Source organism: Pygocentrus nattereri, chromosome 20, assembly GCF_015220715.1.
Source record: "Pygocentrus nattereri isolate fPygNat1 chromosome 20, fPygNat1.pri, whole genome shotgun sequence".
Classification (NCBI taxonomy): Eukaryota; Metazoa; Chordata; class Actinopteri; order Characiformes; family Serrasalmidae; genus Pygocentrus; species Pygocentrus nattereri.
Window position 1 is genome coordinate 34,650,541 of NC_051230.1, and position 25,236 is coordinate 34,675,776.

The 25,236-nt window shown below is 42.8% G+C and overlaps 1 protein-coding gene and 1 long non-coding RNA gene across 2 annotated transcripts; one reads left to right on the forward strand and one right to left on the reverse strand.

Annotated features, from left to right (window-relative positions):
* The first annotated feature begins 753 nt into the window (after window positions 1-753).
* On the forward strand, window positions 754-7,800 carry LOC119261771. Its single transcript, XR_005129188.1, has 4 exons — window positions 754-4,948; window positions 5,498-5,552; window positions 5,644-5,699; window positions 6,587-7,800. It is a non-coding gene; the product is annotated as an uncharacterized LOC119261771 (long non-coding RNA).
* Window positions 7,801-9,296: 1,496 nt separating this feature from the next.
* Window positions 9,297-23,291, reverse strand: agpat9l (1-acylglycerol-3-phosphate O-acyltransferase 9, like). Its single transcript, XM_017682754.2, has 13 exons — window positions 23,167-23,291; window positions 22,193-22,912; window positions 21,906-21,972; window positions 16,516-16,795; window positions 15,991-16,065; window positions 15,699-15,788; window positions 15,182-15,275; window positions 14,798-14,913; window positions 13,366-13,421; window positions 13,150-13,235; window positions 11,936-12,064; window positions 11,231-11,310; window positions 9,297-10,916 (listed from the first exon to the last, which is right to left on the reverse strand). Exons 2-13 carry the CDS (start codon window positions 22,334-22,336, stop codon window positions 10,817-10,819), a joined length of 1,317 nt encoding a protein of 438 aa, XP_017538243.2. The 5' UTR covers window positions 22,337-22,912; window positions 23,167-23,291; the 3' UTR covers window positions 9,297-10,816.
* Between the last annotated feature and the right edge of the window lie 1,945 nt (window positions 23,292-25,236).

Sequence of the window (25,236 nt, forward strand, 5' to 3'; positions counted from 1 at the left end):
CCCCCCCCCCCCCTCTCTCTCTCTCTCTCTGTGCCCCCCCCCTCTCTCTCTCTCTGCCCCCCCCCCACTCTCTCTCTCTGTTTCTCTCTCTCTCTCTCTCCCCACACACACTCTCTCTCCCTCTCTCTCGCTCTCTCTCTCTCCACACTCTCTCTCTCTCTCTCTCTGTTTCTCTCTCTCTCTCTGTTTCTCTCTCTCTCTGTTTCTCTCTCTCTCTCTGTTTCTCTCTCTCTCTGTTTCTCTCTCTCCCCACACACACTCTCTCTCTCTCTCTCTCTCTCTCTCTCTCTCTCTCTCTCTCTCCCCACACACACACACACTCTCACTCTCACTCTCTCTCTCTCTCTCTCTCTCTCTCTCTCTCTCTCTCTCTCTCCACACACACTCTCTCTCTCTCTCTCTCTCTCTCTCTCTCTCTCTCTCTCTCCCCACACACACTCTGTCACTGTCTCTCTCTCTCTCTGCCCCCCCCCCCACTCTCTCTGCCCCCCCCCACTCTCTCTGCCCCCCCCCCCCCCACTCTCTCTGCCCCCCCCCCGCTCTCTCTGCCCCCCCCCCCCCCCCACTCTCTCTGCCCCCCCCCTCTCTCTCTGCCCCCCTCCCTCTCTCTCTGCCCCCCCCCTCTCTCTCTGCCCCCCCCCCCCCCCCTCTCTCTCTGCCCCCCCCCCCCACTTCTCTCTCTCTGCCCCCCCCCCCACTCTCTCTCTGCCCCCCCCACTCTCTCTCTGCCCCCCCCACTCTCTCTCTCTCTCTCTCCGTCTGTCTCTCTCTCCCCCACACACTGACTCGGCTACTAACAGTACAGTACTCAATCACTGACTCGGCTACTAACAGTACAGTACTGAATCACTGACACAGCCATTAACAGTACGGTACTGAATTACTCTGCTACTAACAGTGCAGTGCTGAATTACTGACTCATCTACTAACAGTACAGTACTGAATCACTGTGACTCAGCTACTAACAGTACAGTACTGAAACATGGACACAGCTACTAACAGTACAGTACTGAATCACTGACTCAGCTACTAACAGTACAGTACTGAATCACTGACACAGCCATTAACAGTACGGTACTGAATTACTCTGCTACTAACAGTGCAGTGCTGAATTACTGACTCACCTACTAACAGTACAGTACTGAATCACTGACTCAGCTACTAACAGTACAGTACTGAAACACTGACTCAGCTACTAACAGTACAGTACTGAAACACGGACACAGCTACTAACAGTACAGTACTCAATCACTGACTCAGCTACTAACAGTACAGTACTGAATCACTGACACAGCCATTAACAGTACGGTACTGAATTACTCTGCTACTAACAGTGCAGTGCTGAATTACTGACTCAGCTACTAACAGTACAGTACTGAATCACTGACACAGCCAATAACAGTACGGTACTGAATTACTCTGCTACTAACAGTACAGTACTGAATCACTGACACAGCCATTAACAGTACGGTACTGAATTACTCTGCTACTAACAGTGCAGTGCTGAATTACTGACTCATCTACTAACAGTACAGTACTGAATCACTGACTCAGCTACTAACAGTACAGTACTGAAACACTGACTCAGCTACTAACAGTACAGTACTGAAACACGGACACAGCTACTAACAGTACAGTACTCAATCACTGACTCAGCTACTAACAGTACAGTACTGAATCACTGACACAGCCAATAACAGTACGGTACTGAATTACTCTGTTACTAACAGTGCAGTGCTGAATTACTGACTCATCTACTAACAGTACAGTACTGAATCACTGACTCAGCTACTAACAGTACAGTACTGAAACACTGACTCAGCTACTAACAGTACAGTACTGAATTACTGACTCATCTACTAACAATACAGTACTGAATCACTGACTCAGCTACTAACAGTACAGTACTGAAACACGGACACAGCTACTAACAGTACAGTACTCAATCACTGACTCAGCTACTAACAGTACAGTACTGAATCACTGACACAGCCATTAACAGTACGGTACTGAATTACTCTGCTACTAACAGTGCAGTGCTGAATTACTGACTCATCTAATAACAGTACAGTACTGAATCACTGACTTAGCTACTAACAGTACAGTACTGAATCACTGACTCGGCTACTAACAGTACAGTACTCAATCACTGACTCAGCTACTAACAGTACAGTACTGAATCATTGACACAGCCATTAACAGTACGGTACTGAATTACTCTGCTACTAACAGTGCAGTGCTGAATTACTGACTCAGCTACTAACAGTACAGTACTGAATCACTGACTCAGCTACTAACAGTACAGTACTGAAACATGGACACAGCTACTAACAGTACAGTACTCAATCACTGACTCAGCTACTAACAGTACAGTACTGAATCACTGACACAGCCATTAACAGTACGGTACTGAATTACTCTGCTACTAACAGTGCAGTGCTGAATTACTGACTCATCTACTAACAGTACAGTACTGAATCACTGACTCAGCTACTAACAGTACAGTACTGAAACACTGACTCAGCTACTAACAGTACAGTACTGAAACACAGACACAGCTACTAACAGTACAGTACTCAATCACTGACTCAGCTACTAACAGTACAGTACTGAATCACTGACACAGCCATTAACAGTACGGTACTGAATTACTCTGCTACTAACAGTGCAGTGCTGAATTACTGACTCATCTAATAACAGTACAGTACTGAATCACTGACTCAGCTACTAACAGTACAGTACTGAAACACTGACTCAGCTACTAACAGTACAGTACTGAATTACTGACTCATCTACTAACAGTACAGTACTGAATCACTGACTCAGCTACTAACAGTACAGTACTGAGACACGGACACAGCTACTAACAGTACAGTACTCAATCACTGACTCAGCTACTAACAGTACAGTACTGAATCACTGACACAGCCATTAACAGTACGGTACTGAATTACTCTGCTACTAACAGTGCAGTGCTGAATTACTGACTCATCTAATAACAGTATAGTACTGAATCACTGACTCAGCTACTAACAGTACAGTACTGAATTACTGACTCATCTACTAATAGTACAGTACTGAATCACTGACTCAGCTACTAACAGTACAGTACTGAAACACGGACACAGCTACTAACAGTACAGTACTCAATCACTGACTCAGCTACTAACAGTACAGTACTGAATCACTGACACAGCCATTAACAGTACGGTACTGAATTACTCTGCTACTAACAGTGCAGTGCTGAAACACTGACTCAGCTACTAACAGTACAGTACTGAATCACTGACTCAGCTACTAACAGTACAGTACTGAAACACAGACACAGCTACTAACAGTACAGTACTCAATCACTGACTCAGCTACTAACAGTACAGTACTGAATCACTGACACAGCCATTAACAGTACGGTACTGAATTACTCTGCTACTAACAGTGCAGTGCTGAATTACTGACTCATCTACTAACAGTACAGTACTGAATCACTGTGACTCAGCTACTAACAGTACAGTACTGAATTACTGACACAGCTATTAACAGTACAGTACTGAATTACTGACACAGCTGTTGACAGTACAGTACTGAATTACTGACTCAGCTCCTAACAGTACAGCACTGAATCACAGACTCAATTACAGACAGTGCAGTACTGAATTATTTAACAGTACAGAAATGAATTACTGACACAGCTGCTGACAGTACAGTACTGAATTACTGACTCAGCTACAAATGGTGCAGCACTAAATTACTAACAAATCTGTTAACAGTACAGTACTGAAATACTGACTCAGCTACTAACAGTACAGTACTGAATTACTGATAGTTACTAACAGTACAGTACTGAATGACTGAGTCACTAACAGTACACTACTGAATTACTGATACAGCTGATGATAATATAGTAGTATAGTAATTTCTGACACTGCTACTGACAATATACCATTGAATTACTGACACAGTTACTGAAAGTATAGTAGTGAATTACTGACAGTTACTAAAATGACAGTCCTGAATTACTGACACAGTTACTGACAGTATAGTAGTGAATTATTGACACAGCTACTGACAGTATAGTACTGAATCACTGACACAGTTACGGACAGTATAGTAGTGAATTACGGACATTTGTTAACATTACAGTACTGAATTACTGACACAGTTACTGACAGTATAGTAGTGAATTACTGACACTGCTACTGACAGTATAGTACTGAATTACTGACACAGTTACTGAACGTATAGTAGTGAATTACTCACAGTTGCTAACATAACAGTACTGTATTACTTACACAGTTACTGACAGTATAGTAGCAAATTACTGACACCGCTACTGACAGCATACTATTGAATTACTGACACAGCTACTAACAGCACAATCTGATTTAATGACACAGATTTGACATTTTCATAACAGCACAGATTCTGATTTTGTGTGCATCATTTCTGATGCGAGCACAGCGTTTACACAGATCGACTTTCCTTTACCCGGAATGCTGTGCTCACATCCTAACAGTAAATATGAGGTTTCCTTTCACTGGAAATGTTTACTGATTCGAAATGAGCCGTATTTTAATCAGTATATCTTGCCGGTAATGGATAATGATATGGGTCCAACATCTAGAATGTTTGCCAACAATGAGTGAGATGGATGTTCACAATAGGGCCCTGCGTTGCTATGGAGACCACAACAAACACCTTTCTGGCATTGGGCTCAGCAGCACGCTGTCCAGCTGACCGGAGGCTGAGGCTGTTTTAGAATAGAAATGCTGGAACAGAGCCTGGGCATACAATGCTGGTGGGCCTAGATGTGAAAGGGATCTACATTTTGTGTGCATTAGTGTGCTTTGTTTGTGTTTCACTGGAATGTAGTTTCAGAAATGCCTATTTCCTCTGGTGCTGCTGGGAGGTGGAGTGCTGAGAACAAGACTGAGGGCTCTTATTTAAAGATGTGAGTATCTAAAGTCCTTTTAAAAACGATGCATTTCAATTTCACTGAGGATTTGAACTCAACGCCAGAGCAGATATATTTGTTTTTCTCTGTTGCCTCATACAGAGTCACTATAATAGATCAAACTATATTATTTTAAGACAGTGGTCACTAGTTTCCCCCTAGAGATCTATATTATTGAGTTTAGTACCCAGATGCAACTAATCAGAGCGTTGAAAATGTATAGCTGGATGATCTTGAGTAGCAGGAGATTAGCTGGATTTGTATAACCATAAAAGATAGGCTAGCCGGATTAGTCTGACCTGCAGAAGACATTGGTTTTTAGCTTGTCTATGAGAAGAGATTGATTAGCTGGAATAGCCTGATTAGCAGACGCTATTGATCAGCTAGAGCTCAGACTAGACCTAAACTGCTCTGTTTCTGGTCTTATTCTGAATAGATCTTTCACATTGGGTGCTTTTACTACTCACTCCAGGCTTAGGACTAATTCAGGTCTGGAAAACCGGTGATTTATGGATGTCAAGATGATCCACTGATTCCATTCCACAGGTATTTAGGAACCCTCCCTCAGGAGAAGAGGATGCTCCTGGAGACCACTTTGGAGGTACGTCATAATATGCTCCATATGTTATATTAATCAGAAAGAGCGGCAGCTTTAAAAGTGACCAAGGGTGACCATTTGTTCTGTTGCACAGGCAGAATGTATTTCTGGTGCAGCTAGAGAGAAAGAAGACGTACCATCAGAAGGCAGGTACACCGAACCTAATGTTTGTCACCATGGTTACGGTGAACCCCAACCAAGTGTTAAAGCAGAAAAATATCATTAATTTGAGCTCCTATATAAATAAAAAAATAATGCGTGGCCATGACTTAGTAAGTCATAGGAATGAGATGATTGAGCCGTGGCCATGATTTAGTAAGGCGTGGGAACGAGATGGCTTACTAAGTCGTGGCCATGACTTAATCATCTCATTCCCACTCCTTACTAAGTCGTGGCCACGCATTATTTTTGTTTGTACAGGATGTCACCAGCGAGGCTCCGTACTTTCCACTTATTCTAAGCGTAGTCGATCAGCCAAGACCCATTTGGAGTCCGACGTTAGTTCTAGCTCTAGAGCTACAAGACTAACAGTGAAAGCTAATACCTCACCAATTAGCCTGGTGCTAACTGCAGGCCTACGTCACCACATCCAGGCCCCAGTCCCTGTGGAGGTGTTCAGCGTCTCCAATAGGCTTGATTACGTGGTTCCTGACGCCGTGTCTCTCCATATATCGACTGCTATCTGTGGAAGTAGTCAAAGCTCAGTCTTTCTGATGGCTTCTACTGTTTTTAGCTTTACGCTAACATGTTTTACTCCACGTTTAAAGATAACAGTGAGTCATACAGTGTCAGAAACCACACAATCATGTCTGTTAGAGGCACCGAACACCTCCACACAGTTTGAGACGAGCCTGCGAGACGATTTACGCATGACTTAAATTAGCAGCATGCTAGCAGGGTGCAGAATTAGCTTGTACTATATGTTAGCTACATTAGCCTCATAACACTTGCTCTAAAACTAAAGACTCAAACTTCAGTGTCTTGGCTGAGCTCACTGAACCAATCCTTTGAAGAACTCTGAAGTGTGTGTGTTTCAGGCGTCCAGAAGGAGAAACAAATGGAGCAGAGACGGCCAAGTGACGGAGATGCCGACGGTGGACAGCTTGGACAAATGCCCCCAAAGTCGTCCACATGCACTGTGCTGTAAAACACACAAACAAGTAGAGACCACATCGTCTTCTTTGATAACGGGGTTGAAATCTTAAATATCTGCCTTTTATTTTATTTCTTTAAAGGCTAATGAGCTTTACAGGCCTCATATCATAGGTGGTTGGTTAGTGTAGTGGTTAACACCTGCCTTGTAGACTGGGGTTCAATCCCCCACCTGGGCAAACACCCTACACTATACCAATAAGAGTCCTTGGGCAAGACTCCCAACACCACCTTCGCCTACCTGTGTAAAATGATCAAATTGTAAGTCGCTCTGGATAAGAGCGTCAGCTGAATGCCATAAATGTAAATATCACCGAAGACTGAACTTTCCTCGTCTTTTTTTCCCCAGTTGTCCCCAGTTAGCAAAATTTGTCTGGCTCACTTGTGGGCCACATCCTTGGTTTGTTTTGGCCCAGTGGACGGCTGGGTCCTCGGCCCAGATCTGGCCCACACACTGTAAAGTGAGTAGAACTAAAGGATGTGGCACAAATCTGGTCCCATTCTGGCCCAGCTACATTGTTGGTCCATAATATTCACGCCAGAATTGTCACAAATGTAGACATGAGGTATGAAGCAGTCCAGGATCTGGCCTGCATGCCTAACATCTACCCGGTTAGCGAGCCAGCACTCACACAGGAAAGCCTGTTAAATGTTCTAGCAGTTTAGCCCCGCCCATTCATGCCCAAGTTATAAGGAATGTTTCAGCTTGGGCTGCTTTCTGAAGGAGGCACAATACAGGACAGCCAATCGGAAGTGAGCTCATTTACATACGTAAGTCTTAAAGGCAACAGCCTGTTCAAATCTAAGTGAAAAGCTCTTTTTGGCACATAAACCCACAGAAATGTGAGAACATGCCAGCTGAAGTGGGACATGGGCCGATTCAAAATATTCTTTTATTATATCATTTTCTGTTGATGTTGTAGTCAAACCTGGTGCCACCTCCAACAGTTTCCTCTCAGGTGATCACTGGCTGATTCGGCAGTGGTGGTGGATTTGGTTCGTGTTTTTTCTGCGTGCCATGCCCTGACGTACTCCACGCTCATGTTCAGTACTTTTATGGTTCAGTGTTGGGGAGCAACATTGTGAATGTAAATAAACATTGACACCAATTGTTTTTGTGATTTTTCAGTATGTTAACATACACACTATTTATCCAAGCATAAATAAATTGACTGCCTTGGTAAAATAGTTCTAAACTACTTTTTAAGGCGGTCTAAACTGGTCTTTCTCCAGTCTGGTCCTGGAGGCCCACTGCCCAATAATGGGCTGTTAATGTGGACCTCCAGGTCTAGGGCTGAGAAACACAGCATTAAATAGAAACATAGTCACAAATGAAATAACTGGGGCAGGTATTACCTAGGGAATTACCTCTGGGTAATACACAGGTCTTACCTATGGAAAGGAACGTGCAGAACTACGCCATCTGCTGGTTGAGATTCAGTTCGCCATAAACAAATCTAAACGGATTAAAATCGCTTTAACGTTTGTTAAACAGTCAGTTTGTGATAATATAAATATAGCACGTATGGATTTAACATCATAGCTGAACACTGTGCTTAGCAACATAACTGTAGCGATGAAACTACAACTGAACTACATATCCCATGCCTGGATGCAGCGCCGCTTCGTTGGATATGCGGTAGTGACATCATCAGCGCGACAGTCTTTGTAGTCCGTTTTGAGAGTAACTGTATTTCTGTCTTTTTACTGTAAGTTAATCATTAATATAGTGTCAGACGCAGCTGGATGCGGTGTGACATGCTGTAGAACGGGCGCATAAACCGTTCAGTTCATTGTAAATATGTGCAGCAGCATTCCTTCAATGAACTCAACACCCGATCCTACCACTAGAGGGCGGTGTTGATCTGAGTTTGTTCTTGTCTGTGTTCCAATCTGTGCAGGTCTCTGAAAACTGTCTTGAGCTGACTCTGTTGAAGCTACAGGTTCAGAAATCACAGCTGGATTTGTGTTTGTGGAACTAAAGTGGAAATCAAGACGATGTGAACGTGAAGGAGCTTCAGGTTCAGGTCTTCTGCACACCTGTTTTCTCACAGAGGAAGTGAATGAGACAGGAGGTCCACAAATGGGTGCCATAAAAACCAGAAGCAGACCCATAAACTCTTTGGGCTCCAGCTAAGACCCCCAGACTCAGACGCAGCATGGCGTCTTTAGAGTGAGTGGTCTACCTTCTGTGTATCCACCGAGAGCCCCGTCTGGGACCCGGTGAACGCTGCGTTAACGTCCACATGCAAACCTGGATTACCAGCTAACTCTGTTATTTCCATGTGTTGTGGTTAAAGGGGAACTCCACCATTATAAAATTCTGATTCAGTGTCTGAGATGTAAACAGTGATTCTTTACAGTGGTGGTGATGGGAACCAGGCGTCGCCATGACTACAGCACAGATATAGACATTTTATTTACCATCCAGAACCACCAGAGAACCTACACGAGTCTTCTGAGCTTATATGGAATGTTGATGATGGGAAATAGTGGAAAATCTGGAATAATAGGTTTTCTGTTTTGCCCTGGCACTACTCAGACTAATCGGGGCCTAAACGTTTCACTAAATGTCACTGAAGGCAATCCAAAAGGTTTTATTTGTCAGGAATTTATTTATTGAGGAAAAATAAACAGCACTTTAAAACTTTAAAGTGAAGAACATGTGGATTCTTCTGTCATCAGAAAAATAAACAGTGCCAAGTTCCACTTTCTTGAGTACATATTGAGAACATCAGCGATTGGCAAAATGGCCATATAACTGCCAATTTAGTTTACTTTCCTCATGAACCACATCTTACCCTGTCCTGTTCAAGGCAGAGAGCTGTGTGCAGCTCAGAGAGCTCGTTCTTCTGAAGGCATTGACATGAACGTCTTTAGGTTGTCGGCAGAGCTGAGCTGAGGAATGCCTGTAAAACCTTTCACAACAAAACACCACAGAGTAATTGGTGGCTTTAGCACCTCTGTGTTAGACGTCTGTGTCTCCAGAGGCTTTGGTTTCGCAGAAGTCTGAGTTGGAGAATTTGGTGTATCAGAGGTCTGAGATTGGTAGATTTGATTTCTCTGAGGTTTGTGATGGGAGAATTTACTGTCTCAGAGGTCTAAGACTGATGGGCGTGGTGCTTCAGAGGTCTGTGATTGGTGGGTTTGGTGTCTCAGAGGGTGGTGACTGGTGGGTTTGGTGTCCTGGAGCTCTGAGATTGGAGGATTTGATGTCTCAAAGGGCTGTGATTGGAGAATTTACTGTTTCAGAGGTCTAAGATTGGTGGGCTCAGTGTCTCAAAGATCTGTGATTGGTGGGTTTGGTGTCTCAGAGGTCTGTGATTGGTGGGTTTGGTGTCTCAGAGGTCTGTGGTGGGTTTGGTGTCTCAGAGGTCTGTGATTGGTGGGTTTGGTGTCTCAAAGATCTGTGATTGGTGGGTTTGGTGTCTCATAAGTCTGTGATTGGTGGGTTGGTGTCTCAGAGGCCTGTGGTGGGTTTGGTGTCTCAGAGGTCTGTGATTGGTGGGTTTGGTGTCTCAGAGGCCTGTGATTGGTGGGTTTGGTGTCTCAAAGATCTATGATTGGTGGGTTTGGTGTCTCAGAAGTCTGTGATTGGTGGGTTTGGTGTCTCAGAGGCCAGTGGTGGGTTTGGTGTCTCAGAGGTCTGTGATTGGTGGGTTTGGTGTCTCAGAGGTCTGTGATTGGTGGGTTTGGTGTCTCAGAGGCCTGTGGAGGGTTTGGTGTCTCAGAGGTCTGTGATTGGTGGGTTTGGTGTCTCAGAAGTCTGTGATTGGTGGGTTTGGTGTCTCAGAGGTCTGTGGTGGGTTTGGTGTCTCAGAAGTCTGTGATTGGTGGGTTTGGTGTCTCAGAGGCCTGTGGAGGGTTTGGTGTCTCAGAGGTCTGTGATTGGTGGGTTTGGTGTCTCAGAAGGCTGTGGTTGTTTGGTTTGATGTCCTGGAGATCTGAGATAGGAGAATTCGGTGTCTCAGAGGTTGGAGGGTTCAGTGTTTCTGATGTCAGTGATTGGTTGGTTTGATGTCTCTGAGGTTTGTGATTGGTGGGTTTGATGTCTCGGAGGTCTGCAATTAGTTGGTTTGATATCTTGGAGGTCTGTGATTGGTGGATTTTCCAGTTCATTCACTGCTGTCGTCACCGACCACCATGCAGCTGTACTTCTTCTGCTGCTCCTGTTTGAAAGTGTCCTTTACCTTTGCTCTCTTTAGACCACCATCCCTACACACACAAACACACACACACACACATTACTAACTGTATTTCTGTTGTTTTGACTTCACAACACACACAGTTGTCTGTTTTTCTGTATATTTGTGCAAGAACACTGGATATATTATTTTTATTTTTTCTATTTAACATCAACCATCAAACTCAAAATGTCTAATGTTTACTTGCCCTTAAAGATGTTATTTTATTCGATTCTATTATTTTTATTCCAGTATCCTGTTATATTAAATGATTTTTTTTGTTGTAATTTGCTCTACTGTTCTATTCTAATGTATGAGCATGATAAAAACGAGAGCATTGCCCACCAGGAGAGGTCCACCAGTCCCCCCTGCTGTGCGATAGCAGACTTCACTCTGTTGGCAAACTGCACTGCATCTTCTCCTTCCTGTACACACAGGAAATGAGTCAATGAAACGGCAAAGCACTGCGTAACCAGTGTTTCACAATCTCACCACACACAAACGTCATCATGACGGATTCTTAAAGTGTTTGCCCAGCAAAACATTCACACATCATCTCCACCCTTGACCCAAATATACTCCATCCACCAAGACGTGTTGTGTCTGAAGTTAGCTTGTTTAGCTTTAGCACTGGCTAACTTTAATGCTTTATGGAACGAGTTTACGACATTGTGTGACGGGCTATTATATATATATAATATATATACAAACACACAGGCCTAATCCAGGCTTCGAGACTCTGTTTAGCTATGCTAAAGTACTGCAGTCCATGTTCATAATAACAGTGAGCGCTACAGTGTCAGAAACCACATAATCAAGTCTATTAGAGATGCTGAACACCGCCACACAGTTTGAGGCATTTAGTTAGCACCATGCTAAGTGGTGGTGTATAAGCTCCCATTATCTGTTGGCAAATCGTGACTCCAGTGCTAAATCAAAGAAACGAAGTTCACACACCAAACACGTCTTAGCAATTTGTGATTTGTGAGTAAATCCGATGTTTAGCTGAACTATTGTGTTCATTTCTGATTTTCCTGTGAGTGTTCCCACCTTTTGGGTCATGGGGGGCAGATACCAGACGTTGCAGACGATTGCCCAGCTGGTCATCATCCTCAGCAGATAACTGACCATGTTATACTTTGCACTGTTCCAGAACGCATCGCCAAACTGAGGGTCATACTGCGGGACACACATATACTCATAATTAACACTTTACGGCCTGCAACCTAAACTGCTCCACCAATACAGCATCATTTATACTGATTATAACATGAAAATGAAACCATCTGAAACACAGGAAAACGAGAAATGGCTGGAGAATCTGTTAGTTCAATGAACTCAAAAGCTACAGTAGCAATGCAAGCCATGTCAAAATCTATGGCTTTCCAGATATTTGGCTTATTTTCTAAAAATCCAGGTCAAAGGTAAATGTTAAAAAAAACTGGTAAACAACTCCTTTTGAGATCCCATCTTAATAATAATTATATGTAGAGATCATTCTAAGAACCTATCATTTGCGTTCTATCAGCTTAAAGGCCTGTACTGGGTCCATAAGGTGTGGAGTGCTTGGACCCCTATAATTACCACTTGCAATGTAATTGGTAGACAGTTCTTATAGCATTTATAATTTGCAGAATTTGACGTTTTCTACATCAATTTCAGACAAAAAATGGAAAAGTAGCTGATTGTCTTGGTTGTTAACCATAATTGAAGAAAGAAATAAAAAAATGTGAGAATAAAACTTTTTCATTGATCAGCACCACTAAAAGAGATCACTCATAGTATAGTATAAAATGTTTTCTAATATTCTAAAATTTAATTCTAACATGGAATTTCAAATAAATGGCCATGATCTGCTGTTAGGGCACATCAAATATCCTCACCCTTGCATGAATAAAAACTCTTTTATTTAAAATGCAAACAGATTTTGTCAATGTTATATTAGTCATTCAAGATAACAGATTTGACCATAAGGTGATGAGTTTGCATGTATATTTTGTAAAAAAAAAAAAAAAGACTTTCATCAGAAGATTAACAGATAATATATTATAACAATATTAAATAGGGAGATTTTTTTTGCCTAAACTCACATTTCTCAACAAATTTTTAATCTACTTTTTCATTTTAGTCTATGTTCCACTGCAGTACATTTGTGTAACTGGACTGAAGGTTGAGTGGTATAATATTTATTACTTAGTTGTGTAATTTTATTGTCCATATTGCCCTTAGTGTTGCAGTGTGGAGTGACAGAGGAGCTTTTATACCTTTATAGCAACGGGATAAATGGTGCCTCCGATTTCAAAACTTCCCTTTTTGAACATCATGACGGACGTGTTGTTGATGCAGGTTCCTGTGTGCAGAAACAGAAGCAGAATAGCTGAATGGAAATTAATGTCGAATGATTTTAATATAATATTTTACAGTTTTTCCATCACTCTCCCTGAGCTTTAGGAGGACTGTTTAAGCTTTAAGGCTCTTACCCTCAGGGAATATGAGGATGGGCAGTTTCTTCTTGTCGTTTACATGATCCCTCAATCTGTGGAAGACAGGAAAGAGGGAGAAGAGCTCAGCTGAGAACAGATAAAACACTTTACTTTAACAAAATCCTGCTGTTGTTTTATAACATTTTTGTAATTACTGTAATTCACTGAAACAAGTGGAGAAACTGTGTGGAACGTGCCGATTCTAAACGTTAAGTCTAGACCAGTGTTAATAAGTGCCTCAGTCAATCAGAACAGAGCTCATTTACATATATCAGTCTTAAAGATTCAATAACAGCCTGTTTAATTCTAAGTGTGAAGAAAGGTTAAGAAATGATCATGTACATAAAACCACACCTATGCTGTAAGTGAACCTCAGATGGAAAAAATTAATGCAAGAAAAATGCAGAACATGAGCCTTTAGTGCTCTAAATCTTTGACCCACACAATCTGTTATCAAGATTTATATGTGATTAAATATGTGCTTGCAAACTTGAGTGTAAATATGCATATGTAACGTAATATGTAACATTAAAATATCATTATTTATGGTCACTGTTAGTACAAAATTTTGCACTTCCAAAAAGGAAACTTCACAGAAAAGGGAAAAAAACATGTTAAAATGTAGTAGAATTTAATGTAACTACAGTTTTGTCCGAGTATTTTTGGTCCATTTCTGTTGGTCCATTCATCATGAAATTTTACCCCAATGTAAAGGGTAACTGGAGTTTTTAAATTATGCAAAAAAATAAAAAATGCAACAAAAACATTCTAAGAAACATTATATCACATTTAATATTGATGTATTGAATCAGATCATTTTGTATTTTTTGCATTTAAATGATTACATAATGTAAAGTGAATGTATAGAAAAATGACAATAAAGACTGATAAACTAATAAAGATTAAAGCATAAATAAATGTATCCTCAGTGAATATGATCTGCAGTTGATGAGTATATGGTGTTATTAAACATATATGAGCCTTCTGTGCTGCACTGACTGTCTCTTCTATACACTCTGGGCTGTGTGTGTGTGTGTGTGTGTGTGTGTGTGTGTGTGGGAGCGTGGTAATTGCTGACCTACATTCCAGACCAGTGCATGTCTGAGCACTGCATCTCTACGTCAGTTAAATAAATGACATTAAATGTTTGGCCAGTTCTTAAAGGAACAGTTCAGAGAACCTCTAATTCAGTTCCTCACTAATCCACTACATTTGTTGCATAAGTGGCTGCACTATCACTTTAACGCACTCAGCTTGGCCCTCGCGCTCTAGCAGGAGCAGAAAACAAGATCCAGCCTGAGGTAGATTCAGCTTAAACATGAGCTCTATAATAAGCGGATCATTAGCTCTGTGCTTTACTAACACACACAGTGCCTGTGGAGACTTGTTTAACAGCAGAATGAAGGAGTTTAATGCAGTGCTGTTGTACCTCTGTGTCACCAGGTGGCGATCTTTCATCTCCGCCCTCTCAAACCAGATGTGCGGGCAGGCTCGGACCATCGCCCGCTGGACCACGCCCATCAGCCCGCCGTGGACCTGCCCCACCTGTCAATCACACACACAAAACCCACCTTAAAACCTTCAACAGGTTATTTATGAATTATGTGTGTGTGCATGCTTAAGTGATTTTCCCTTTAATGTGAAATAATAGAAGCCATATCGCCCCCTACACTTCCTGTCGTGTACTACAGTCTGTCAGTCTTTTTTAATAATGAAAAATTGTGAGTAACTGAATATGTAAACTAATCAGTGCTGTCTGCTTGTGTGCATCATAGTAATTCCACTCGGTGTGTTTTTGTTTTGGATCACTCACCATGGCGTAGCCGCCGTCATTGGCTAGGATCACCACATCGATCGGCGAAGTGTGATTGGCTACACAGATTCCTCCTTTCTTTGGTTTGTTCTCTCTGCAGAAAAGGAGACGGAGCAGATTGTAGTGTTGTGTAATTAAATACATAGTATGGTATCCAGTACCTTTTATGGTATTCAGCACTCGTTACAGTATGTAGTACCGATATTTAGTGGCTGTTATGTTATTTAGTACATATTGTGGTGTTTAGTGGCTGTTTTGGTATTCAGTATTTGTTATGGTATTAATACCTCCTGTGGATTAGTGTCTAATATGGTATTTAGTACCTATTATGGCATTCAGTACCACAGTGTTGTAATACTTGTAGTACTTTTTGTCACATTGAGTACCTGCTGTGATATAGTAATTGTTGTCATATCAAGTACCTGTTATAGTATTTAGTACCCATTGTGGTACTGAGTACCTGATATGGTATTTAGTACCTGTTGTGGTAGAGAATCGCTGTTGTGGTATTGAGTACCTGTTATGGTAGTGGATGGTGGCTGAAAGGCCTCTGGCGCAGATCCGATAGCACATCACATGCACCAGCTCACTCAGCCAGTCCTTTAACCTGCAATGCAAAGCATCCACACCGTCACTGTCATACACACGACTTCATCAGTGTAAATAAGTGCACTTACAGCAGGCAAGTTGGGGGTTCATCCAACAGTAAGACAAAATTATATCATAAAAAATTCTGTAAATGGAAAAAATGTTTTTTCTTTTAAGGTGCAACTTGCTGTAGAAGAGAGTGCTGTTTAGTGTCTGATTACCAGCAGTTCGGGATAAATCCCACCACAGTGGTGCCAATGACCAGCCAACTGAGCCCAATAGCCGCCAGACTGACCCTGCAAACAGACCAGATATTTTGGCACCCCTAGTCAAACTTCACCTTTTGTTGATTTTCTAAGTGAAAAGCAGTGAACACTTCCTCTAAAGAACACCCAGCTGCACATTTCAATGCACAGCTACTGTTTAGTTGCTAAATTTCAGAAATAAATTAATAAACAATGTGCATAAAATCCCAGATTTGTGTGTTTCCTGTAGAGGGTGAGTTAACTTGTACATAGAGAAGTCAACACTGCACGCATGCAGAGTGTTTATAAGAGCAGCGCAGTGTTATTCATGGCACCGAGCTGGTTCTGCGCTACTGAAGAGGTCAGACTGCCCTCCAGATTCCCTGAATGCCAGAACACCATGTACAGCGACACAAATAACAATGGTAGCCTGTAAGGATTTCACTCATCCAGACCATCAACCTCAGCTGGACGTGTATGTGTCCGTGGCGTGCGTGTTACCTGAGGGGCAGTAGGATGCCGTAGCGGACGATGACCCCTACGCCCCACAGGATGGTCAGTCTGAGGGAGATGTAGTGGAAGTTGTTGTTGGTTCGAGTGAGCAGGTTCCAGGACACTAGCTCCTCCGAGCTGAACCTCTGAGTGACCTCGTCCTCCACTATACTCTCGATGCCCTTCTTACTGAAATAAAACACGTCGCTGAGAGCGAAGTCCCCCCGCCGGTTCCCCCGCCGCTCCCCAATCTCCTTCTCCAGTGAGGAGTCATCCCTCTGGATCAGACCTGAGGACGACACAGCAAGACCTCGGTACAACGTCGAGCCGAAAATCAGTTAAACTCACAGTGAATCCAGTCAAGTTACGTTTAAACAACTCAAAAACTGAACTGAATTCATCCTAAACCAAATATTAAAGTAGGCATCCAGTAAACCATCCCAAAACATTTCATTTACATGTAACATGTAGATTTTCATTTGAGAAGCAGCTCTTCAGCCTTCCTAATAACTCATTGGCTCGTTCCCTCATGTTTAGCAGGCTGGATAATTTCCACAAGGGGGCGCTGATACACTGAGTTTTCGTGTGCTTCACTGAAAGGGATGTTTAGCCCTGCCCAGTTATCCATGTGCTTGTGTTTTGGTCTTCCAAGTGCTTTTGTTTACGTGTCAATGTGCTTTCGTTTATCTTCCCAGTCCGGCCCCCTTGTTTGCAGACTCCACCCCTGATTGTTACCACCTGTGTTTTCCACCTGTGTCCTGTTATCCCTTGTTATCCCTGTTGTATTCAAGCCCTGTGTTTTTCCTAATTGGTTTGTGGTCTTTGTGTTGTTTGTACGGTTTGTAGTGTTTGGCTTGTTTGGTGTTTGTTTATCCCTGTGTTCATTTTTCGTCATGTCTTTTCCCCGTTCCATCCGTGTTGGACCTACGACCCTGGACGGTGTTCGTCTCGTTCGATGTCTCGCTCGCCTCCTTGTCACCCCCCAACGTTACACCCTGAAGTATTTCCAGTAAAACTACACCGTGAAAGTGAAGAAAGCCTCTTACAAACTTCCATATCTTGGGTCGAGGTGCCTCTTTAGTGGCTCTTTAAGGGTTCTTTAGTAAACGCACCAGTTATATACAGAACCATGATGACTCAAAGGACTGTTTCAATACTTAAATAGGTTCTTTGCAGTGCTAAAGGTTCTCCATAATGGAGAATGTCTCATATATGGTTCTCTAAACAATGTTTTTTTAAACAAAAGGGTTCCACTGTTGTTGCAGATCTAAGAATCTTCTTTGGACCCTCTGCTAAAAAGTATGCCATAAGTGGTATTAGGCCCAGTGGAACAAAGCAACAGAGCAGAACATGAGTGTGTCGTGTGGCCTCTGATACTGTAAAAAGCTTCAAACAGCAGTGAAAGACTGAAAATGGAGTAAACGACATGCGTCACTCATCACTGCACTTCATAAGGAAACTGTTATAATCCTGTTCATAAGCCGAGCGGGAAAAGACACGCAAGTGTAAACAAATCAGCCTCATGAGTCTGAAACAGAGCTACTTCGTTGGAAGCGCCAGATGCGTCTGACAGGTCTAAACAGCTCCAACACGCCTCGCCGCAGGAATGCAAATCTGGCAGCGTAACAGCCGAAACAGCACCGTCCGCGCGGAGGGAGAGTTTCTGCTCACACTCTGGAACACCTGAACTCTAATCCACACACTTAATTAACAGCCAAGAAACACTTTAGAAACACCCACCCTGTACTTCCACTCACTGGCCACTTTATTAGAAACACCCACCCTGTACTTCCACTCACTGGCCACTTTATTAGAAACACCCACCCTGTACTTCCACTCACTGGCCACTTTATTAGAAACACCTACCTTGTGTTTCCACTCACTGGCCACTTTATTAGAAACACCCACCTTGTACTTCCACTCACTGGCCACTTTATTAGAAACACCCACCCTGTACTTCCACTAGCTGGCCACTTTATTAGAAACACCCACCTTGTGCTTCCACTCACTGGCCACTTTATTAGAAACACCCACCCTGTACTTCCACTCACTGGCCACTTTATTAGAAACACCCACCTTGTGCTTCCACTCACTGGCCACTTTATTAGAAACACCCACCTTGTGCTTCCACTAACTGGCCACTTTATTAGAAACACCCACCTTGTGCTTCCACTCACTGGCCACTTTATTAGAAACACCCTCCTTGTGCTTCCACTCACTGGCCACTTTATTAGAAACACCTACCTTGAGCTTCCACTCACTGGCCACTTTATTAGAAACACCCACCTTGTGCTTCCACTCACTGGCCACTTTATTAGAAACACCCACCTTGTGCTTCCACTCACTGGCCACTTTATTAGAAACACCCTCCTTGTACTTCCACTCACTGGCCACTTTATTAGAAACACCCACCCTGTGCTTCCACTAACTGGCCACTTTATTAGAAACACCTACCTTGTGCTTCCACTCACTGGCCACTTTATTAGAAACACCCACCTTGTGCTTCCACTCACTGGCCACTTTATTAGAAACACCCTCCTTGTACTTCCACTCACTGGCCACTTTATTAGAAACACCCACCCTGTGCTTCCACTAACTGGCCACTTTATTAGAAACACCCACCCTGTACTTCCACTCACTGGCCACTTTATTAGAAACACCCACCCTGTGCTTCCACTCACTGGCCACTTTATTAGAAACACCCACCCTGTACTTCCACTCACTGGCCACTTTATTAGAAACACCCACCCTGTGCTTCCACTCACTGGCCACTTTATTAGAAACACGTACCCTGTGCTTCCACTCACTGGCCACTTTATTAGAAACACCCACCCTGTGCTTCCACTCACTGGCCACTTTATTAGAAACACCCACCCTGTACTTCCACTCACTGGCCACTTTATTAGAAACACCCACCTTGTGCTTCCACTCACTGGCCACTTTATTAGAAACACTCACCCTGTACTTCCACTCACTGGCCACTTTATTAGAAACACCCACCCTGTACTTCCACTCACTGGCCACTTTATTAGAAACACCCACCCTGTACTTCCACTCACTGGCGGACGGACCACCACCACGTCAGTGTTACTGCAGTGCTGAGAATGATCCACCACCCAAACAGTACCTGCTCTGTGAGGGTCCATGGGGGTCCTGACCACTGAAGAACAGGGTAACAGAGTATCAGAGAAACAGATGGACTACAGTCTGTAACTGTAGAACTACAGAGTGGAGCTATGTGGTCAGCGGAGCTGATAAAGTGGACAGTGAGCGCAGAAACGAGGAGCTGGACTTCAATAAGTATATTCTACACACGCTGAACTAAAGCACACACTGCATTTCAGAGCGTGCAGTGACTAGCCTCACTCATGCTGAGCTTTGGGTTGCAGCGCTGCAGCCGAAGGTCACTCACTGATTCTTTAACTGATGATGAAGCTGTAAAGCAGCACTAACTTCATCATCTTCATCACTTCAGCTGACTCACAAGGCCCACTCTGTGTTACTGAACCGAGAGAAGCTGCCTGATCAGGGTTGAGTATTGATTTATAGTTACAGGCTAAGACAGACAGTGAAGCTAAACGAGAGGCCTGCAGATAATAACAGGGCACGAAGTCCACCGAGGGCGTGAGGGCAAGGGTGTAATCTTTAATTGCTTTGGCTAAATGTTCACATTCCACATCGGTGTGGAAAACTGGCCTGGAACAAGGACAGACTGGATGATTTCCCTTTGACTTGGGTTTACTTCTAATGAAGGAGCTCACCGTTTCCACATTTAATAACCACGACGAGGAGAGAGCGAAACGCCCAAGCTGACGAAGCTGTTGGCTAGTTGGCCGGCTAACGTTAGCCGAGCAGCGACTGCGCTCTTTCACCGTTTCCTTTTCATTTGGTCATTTATGGCAACCAAAACAGCTGACCGGGCTAGTATAGGCTAACTTAGCTAGTGTAGGTTAATGTATAGGTGAGTACCCACCCTGTACTTCCTCTCACTGGCCACTTTATTAGAAACACCCACCCTGTACTTCCACTCACTGGCCACTTTATTAGAAACACCTACCTTGTACTTCCACTCACTGGCCACTTTATTAGAAACACCCACCCTGTACTTCCTCTCACTGGCCACTTTATTAGAAACACCCACCCTGTACTTCCACTCACTGGCCACTTTATTAGAAACACCTACCTTGTACTTCCACTCACTGGCCACTTTATTAGAAACACCCACTTTATACTTCCACTCACTGGCCACTTTATTAGAAACACCCACCCTGTGCTTCCACACACTGGCCACTTTATTAGAAACACCTACCCTGTACTTCCGCTCACTGGCCACTTTATTAGAAACACATTAGGAAACATTAGCAGCACAGCTTAAACTACTATAGCACTTTGATTAGTCAGCTAACGCTGGCTAGCGTGCTCCTGCTGGTTGGGTGCCATAGCCGTTACCTAGCTAGCTAACTATTAGTGCTACCATCCATTTGGGTACTGTTAGCACTAGCCTAGCTAATGTTAAGGCTATTCGGACAGCGCGCTTGCATTGCGTTATGATGACCAGACTGAGTTATATTGTTAAACCAGAACACCCAAGGACAGTGGAGAAAGGAGGGGGGGGGTCAAAAGGTCATTCAGTTGGTCTTTAACCCAAGATGTTCTCTTTCATCTTCTGAGATGCACTGTAACCTAAACAAGCCTTTGTTTTATCTCAGCATCGATAAGAGCCATCAGTTATCTGCTGCTGATAGCAGGACTCTTCACTCCGGCCTGGACCGGCTGCCCTCTGCCCTCAGAAACAATAATAAAACCGCTCAGTTTAACCCCTGAACTGCAGCCCGACTCCTCACTTACTCGTCTTCTCTGAATCACTAGTTGGCATTTTTCATGATGAAACACCCTTACAGTAAGAAGCACAGCTGCAGGGTCATTTTGGTCACAGTGTTTTTCGCATATTTTCTGTAAAGAAATCTATGAAATATTTCCTGGTGTACCGTTTATTAGTATTCTGGAACCGTGGAACTGCTGTACATGGTTTGTTGTTGTTCAGTAAAGCTCATTTTATTGTTTGGCCTCTATTTACTATATTACCCTCTATAGCTGTCTTAGTAGATTGATTCTATATCTAATTATTTATTATCTACTATGAATTACGTAGTACCTACTATGAAGTACTCAGTATCTACTATGAAGTACTCAGTATCTACTATGAATTACTCAGTATCGTTCAGTAGTTATTCTGAAAACCATCTGTCCGGTCTGTACTGATGAGAAAGAGGAACCGGAGAGCAGTGTATTGCGCATTAAATCTCACAGTGCCAGTGAAGCCACACCGCCACACCGAGTCCAGTCATGAGAATGTGTCGTAACTGTGTGTCTGGGCAGAGTATCTCTTCTATATTTACCGTTAGATGAAGAATGCTTTAAGGTCTCCTCCTCTTTGCTGCTCTTCTGAATCCTCAGTGTTGCCCACTGTAACACACAGACACATAGATAAATACAAACTCACACACACACACACACACACACACACACAGGCATCCTATTCACCATGCTCTGTTCCACTTTAAACAGTGCAGCTGTTTGATGATTATATAATGATGATTATAAGAAATGCAGTGGCCACTTTATTAGAAACACCTACACACGTATATATTTGTGTGTGTGTGTGTGTGTGTGTGTGTGTGTGTACCTTCAGTGTTTTGATGAGGATCTTCATGTAGGTCTCTGTGATGCCCAGTGAAAAGCCGAACATGGCGGGCAGCATGATGAGCAGCAGCAAAGACAGGAAGAACATCTGCAGCACCGGAACCACAGCAGCCCAAAAGCCCCCCATACTGATATATATACACACACCTGTACACACACACACACACACACACACACACACACACACACACACAAGCACGCCTGTACACTCACACCTGTACACACATAGCCTTTACAGCTACACTCACACCTGTACACTTCAAATACCCCTACACACACTCACCTGTACAACAGCACACTCACCTGTATGCCTATATATATATATATATATATTTATTTATTTATATATACGCACACCTGTACACCTATTTACACTCACTTTTATTCCTATATATACATAGACAACTGCACAGCACGACGCTCCCGCCTACATACACACCTCGACACCTACACAATCACCTGTAAACCTGTATATACACACACACCTGTATGCCTGTATGCACACCTAGACACATATACCTACAACACACTCTCATCTACGCCTGTACATCCTCACCTGTGTGCCAGCACACGTATCTGTGCACCTATTTATCTCTATATACATACGTCAAACTCTCACACCTATTCTTCACCCACCTGTCCCACACAGCTACTGTGCCACACCCTACTTCACACAAACCACACACACCCACAGCACAAACATCTGGACACAGGAGAGGGGAGAGAGACAAAACAGCGCGTTTCACATCACCGGAACATATTAACGTCTTCATACCACCTGGCTTCACACATCTCTGGCTGAATGGATGGACATTCTTCAGAAGCAGACTGCTCCATAAGACCTGATCTCCTGTCCAGAGCAGCTCATGTAGTCATGTAACGAGGCACAACTTCATTATGATGATTAGGAGTTTATCGTTAGATTAGCGAGAGCGCGGGTGAAGAGAAGGAACTCACCCGTGGGAAGTCCAGCTGAAATGTCCCATCACTCCCGACCTGCTTGTGTTTCACACTGAGGCTGTTGCGCCAGAAGGTGTGTGTGACGCTCCCTCTGAGTGGCTCTGACTCTGCCCTACTGACGGTAATGTGGACTAAAGGTCAGCGAGTCAGCCCGGCAGAACAGTGACACCCCGTGGACGAGCACTGACAAAGCTGAAGCGTAGCCTGCTGGGAGAGTGAAGAAACCGATGAATGAATGAAGGATTTCATGCAACATGTAGGACCCATGTGAACAAGTGATTCCCGCTTGTATGAATGAATGAACTGACAGATTTTCGCTTTAACTAGCCGGTCGCTGGGTTTTGGGGGTTTAGTTGTTTGGTGTGAGGCCGAGTACGACTGGAGTGACCACAGCTGTCCGAACAAGCACAACTAAAGGGTCATTTTAATGATAATTACTGAAAAACTAAGAGGACTTAATAAACAACACATCTCATTAATAATAACCGAACAATAACAAAGCAATGAACAAATCACAGTGCAGGAGGGAACAAATGAACGAGCGTGTGAATGAATGAATAACTGGTCTGATAAATGAGTGAATTAATTAATACACTAATTAATGAATGAGTGAATTAAGTGAACAAGATTAATAAGAATTATCTAAGAATGATAAAAACACCTGGATTCATGAATAAATGAATGAAATAGTGAATGACTAAATTGATGTGTGAATGAACAGATGAATTAATGAATGAATAAATAATACAAATGAATAAAAATACAAATTTATATGTGTATTTGAATTAAGAGAGTGAGTGAATGAATGAATGAATGAATGAATGAATGAATGAATATGTGAATTAATGAATATCCTCATTGCACCTTGGCTTGTGTAAGCTAAATGAATGAATGAATGGATGGATGGATGGATGGATGGATGGATGGATGAATGAATCTACAAGAAAATTGATTAATTAATAAACACTGCATGCTTGCCTGTGTAAAAGAAAAGAATGAACCTATAAATGAATGAATGAATGAATCGACAAGCAAATGAATTAATTAATCAATACTGCATGGTGGCCTGTGTAAATTAAAAGAATGAGCCAATAAATGAATGAATGAATGAATGAGCATCCTCTGGCCTGTGTTAACTGACTGAATGAACACGAATGAATGATTGAATGAATGAATGAATGAATGAATGAATGAGCTCTGGCCTGTGTAAACTGACTGAATGAATGTGTACCCTGCATTCTGGCCTTTGTACACTAACTGACTGACTGAATGAATGAATGAATAAATAAATGATTGATTGAATGAATGAACGAATGAATGAATGAGCTCTGGCCTGTGTAAACTGACTGAATGAATGTGTACCCTGCACTCTGTCCTTTGTACACGGACTGACTGACTGACTGACTGACTGAATGAATGAATGAATGAATGAATAAATAAATAAATGATTGATTGAATGAATGAATGAATGAGCTCTGGCCTGTGTAAACTGACTGAATGAATGTGTACCCTGCATTCTGGCCTTTGTACACTGACTGACTGACTGACTGACTGACTGACTGAATGAATGAATGAATGAATGAATGATTGAATGAATGAATGAACAAGATCTGGCCTGTGTAAACTGACTGAATGAATGTGTACCCTGCATTCTGGCCTTTGTACACTGACTGACTGACTGACTGTCTGACTGAATTAATGAATGAATAAATGATTGAATGAATGAATGAATGAATGAATGAATGAACGAGCTCTGGCCTGTGTAAACTGACTGAATGAATGTGTACCCTGCATTCTGGCCATTGTACACTGACTGACTGACTGACTGACTGACTGACTGACTGAATGAATGAATGAACGAATGAATGAATAAATAAACGATTGATTGAATGAATGAACCAATGAATGAATGAATGAGCTCTGGCCTGTGTAAACTGACTGAATGAATGTGTACCCTGCATTCTGGCCTTTGTACCCTGACTGAATGAATGAATGAATGAATGAATGAATGAATGAATGAATGAATGAATGAATAAAAGATTGAATGAATGAATGAATGAATGAATG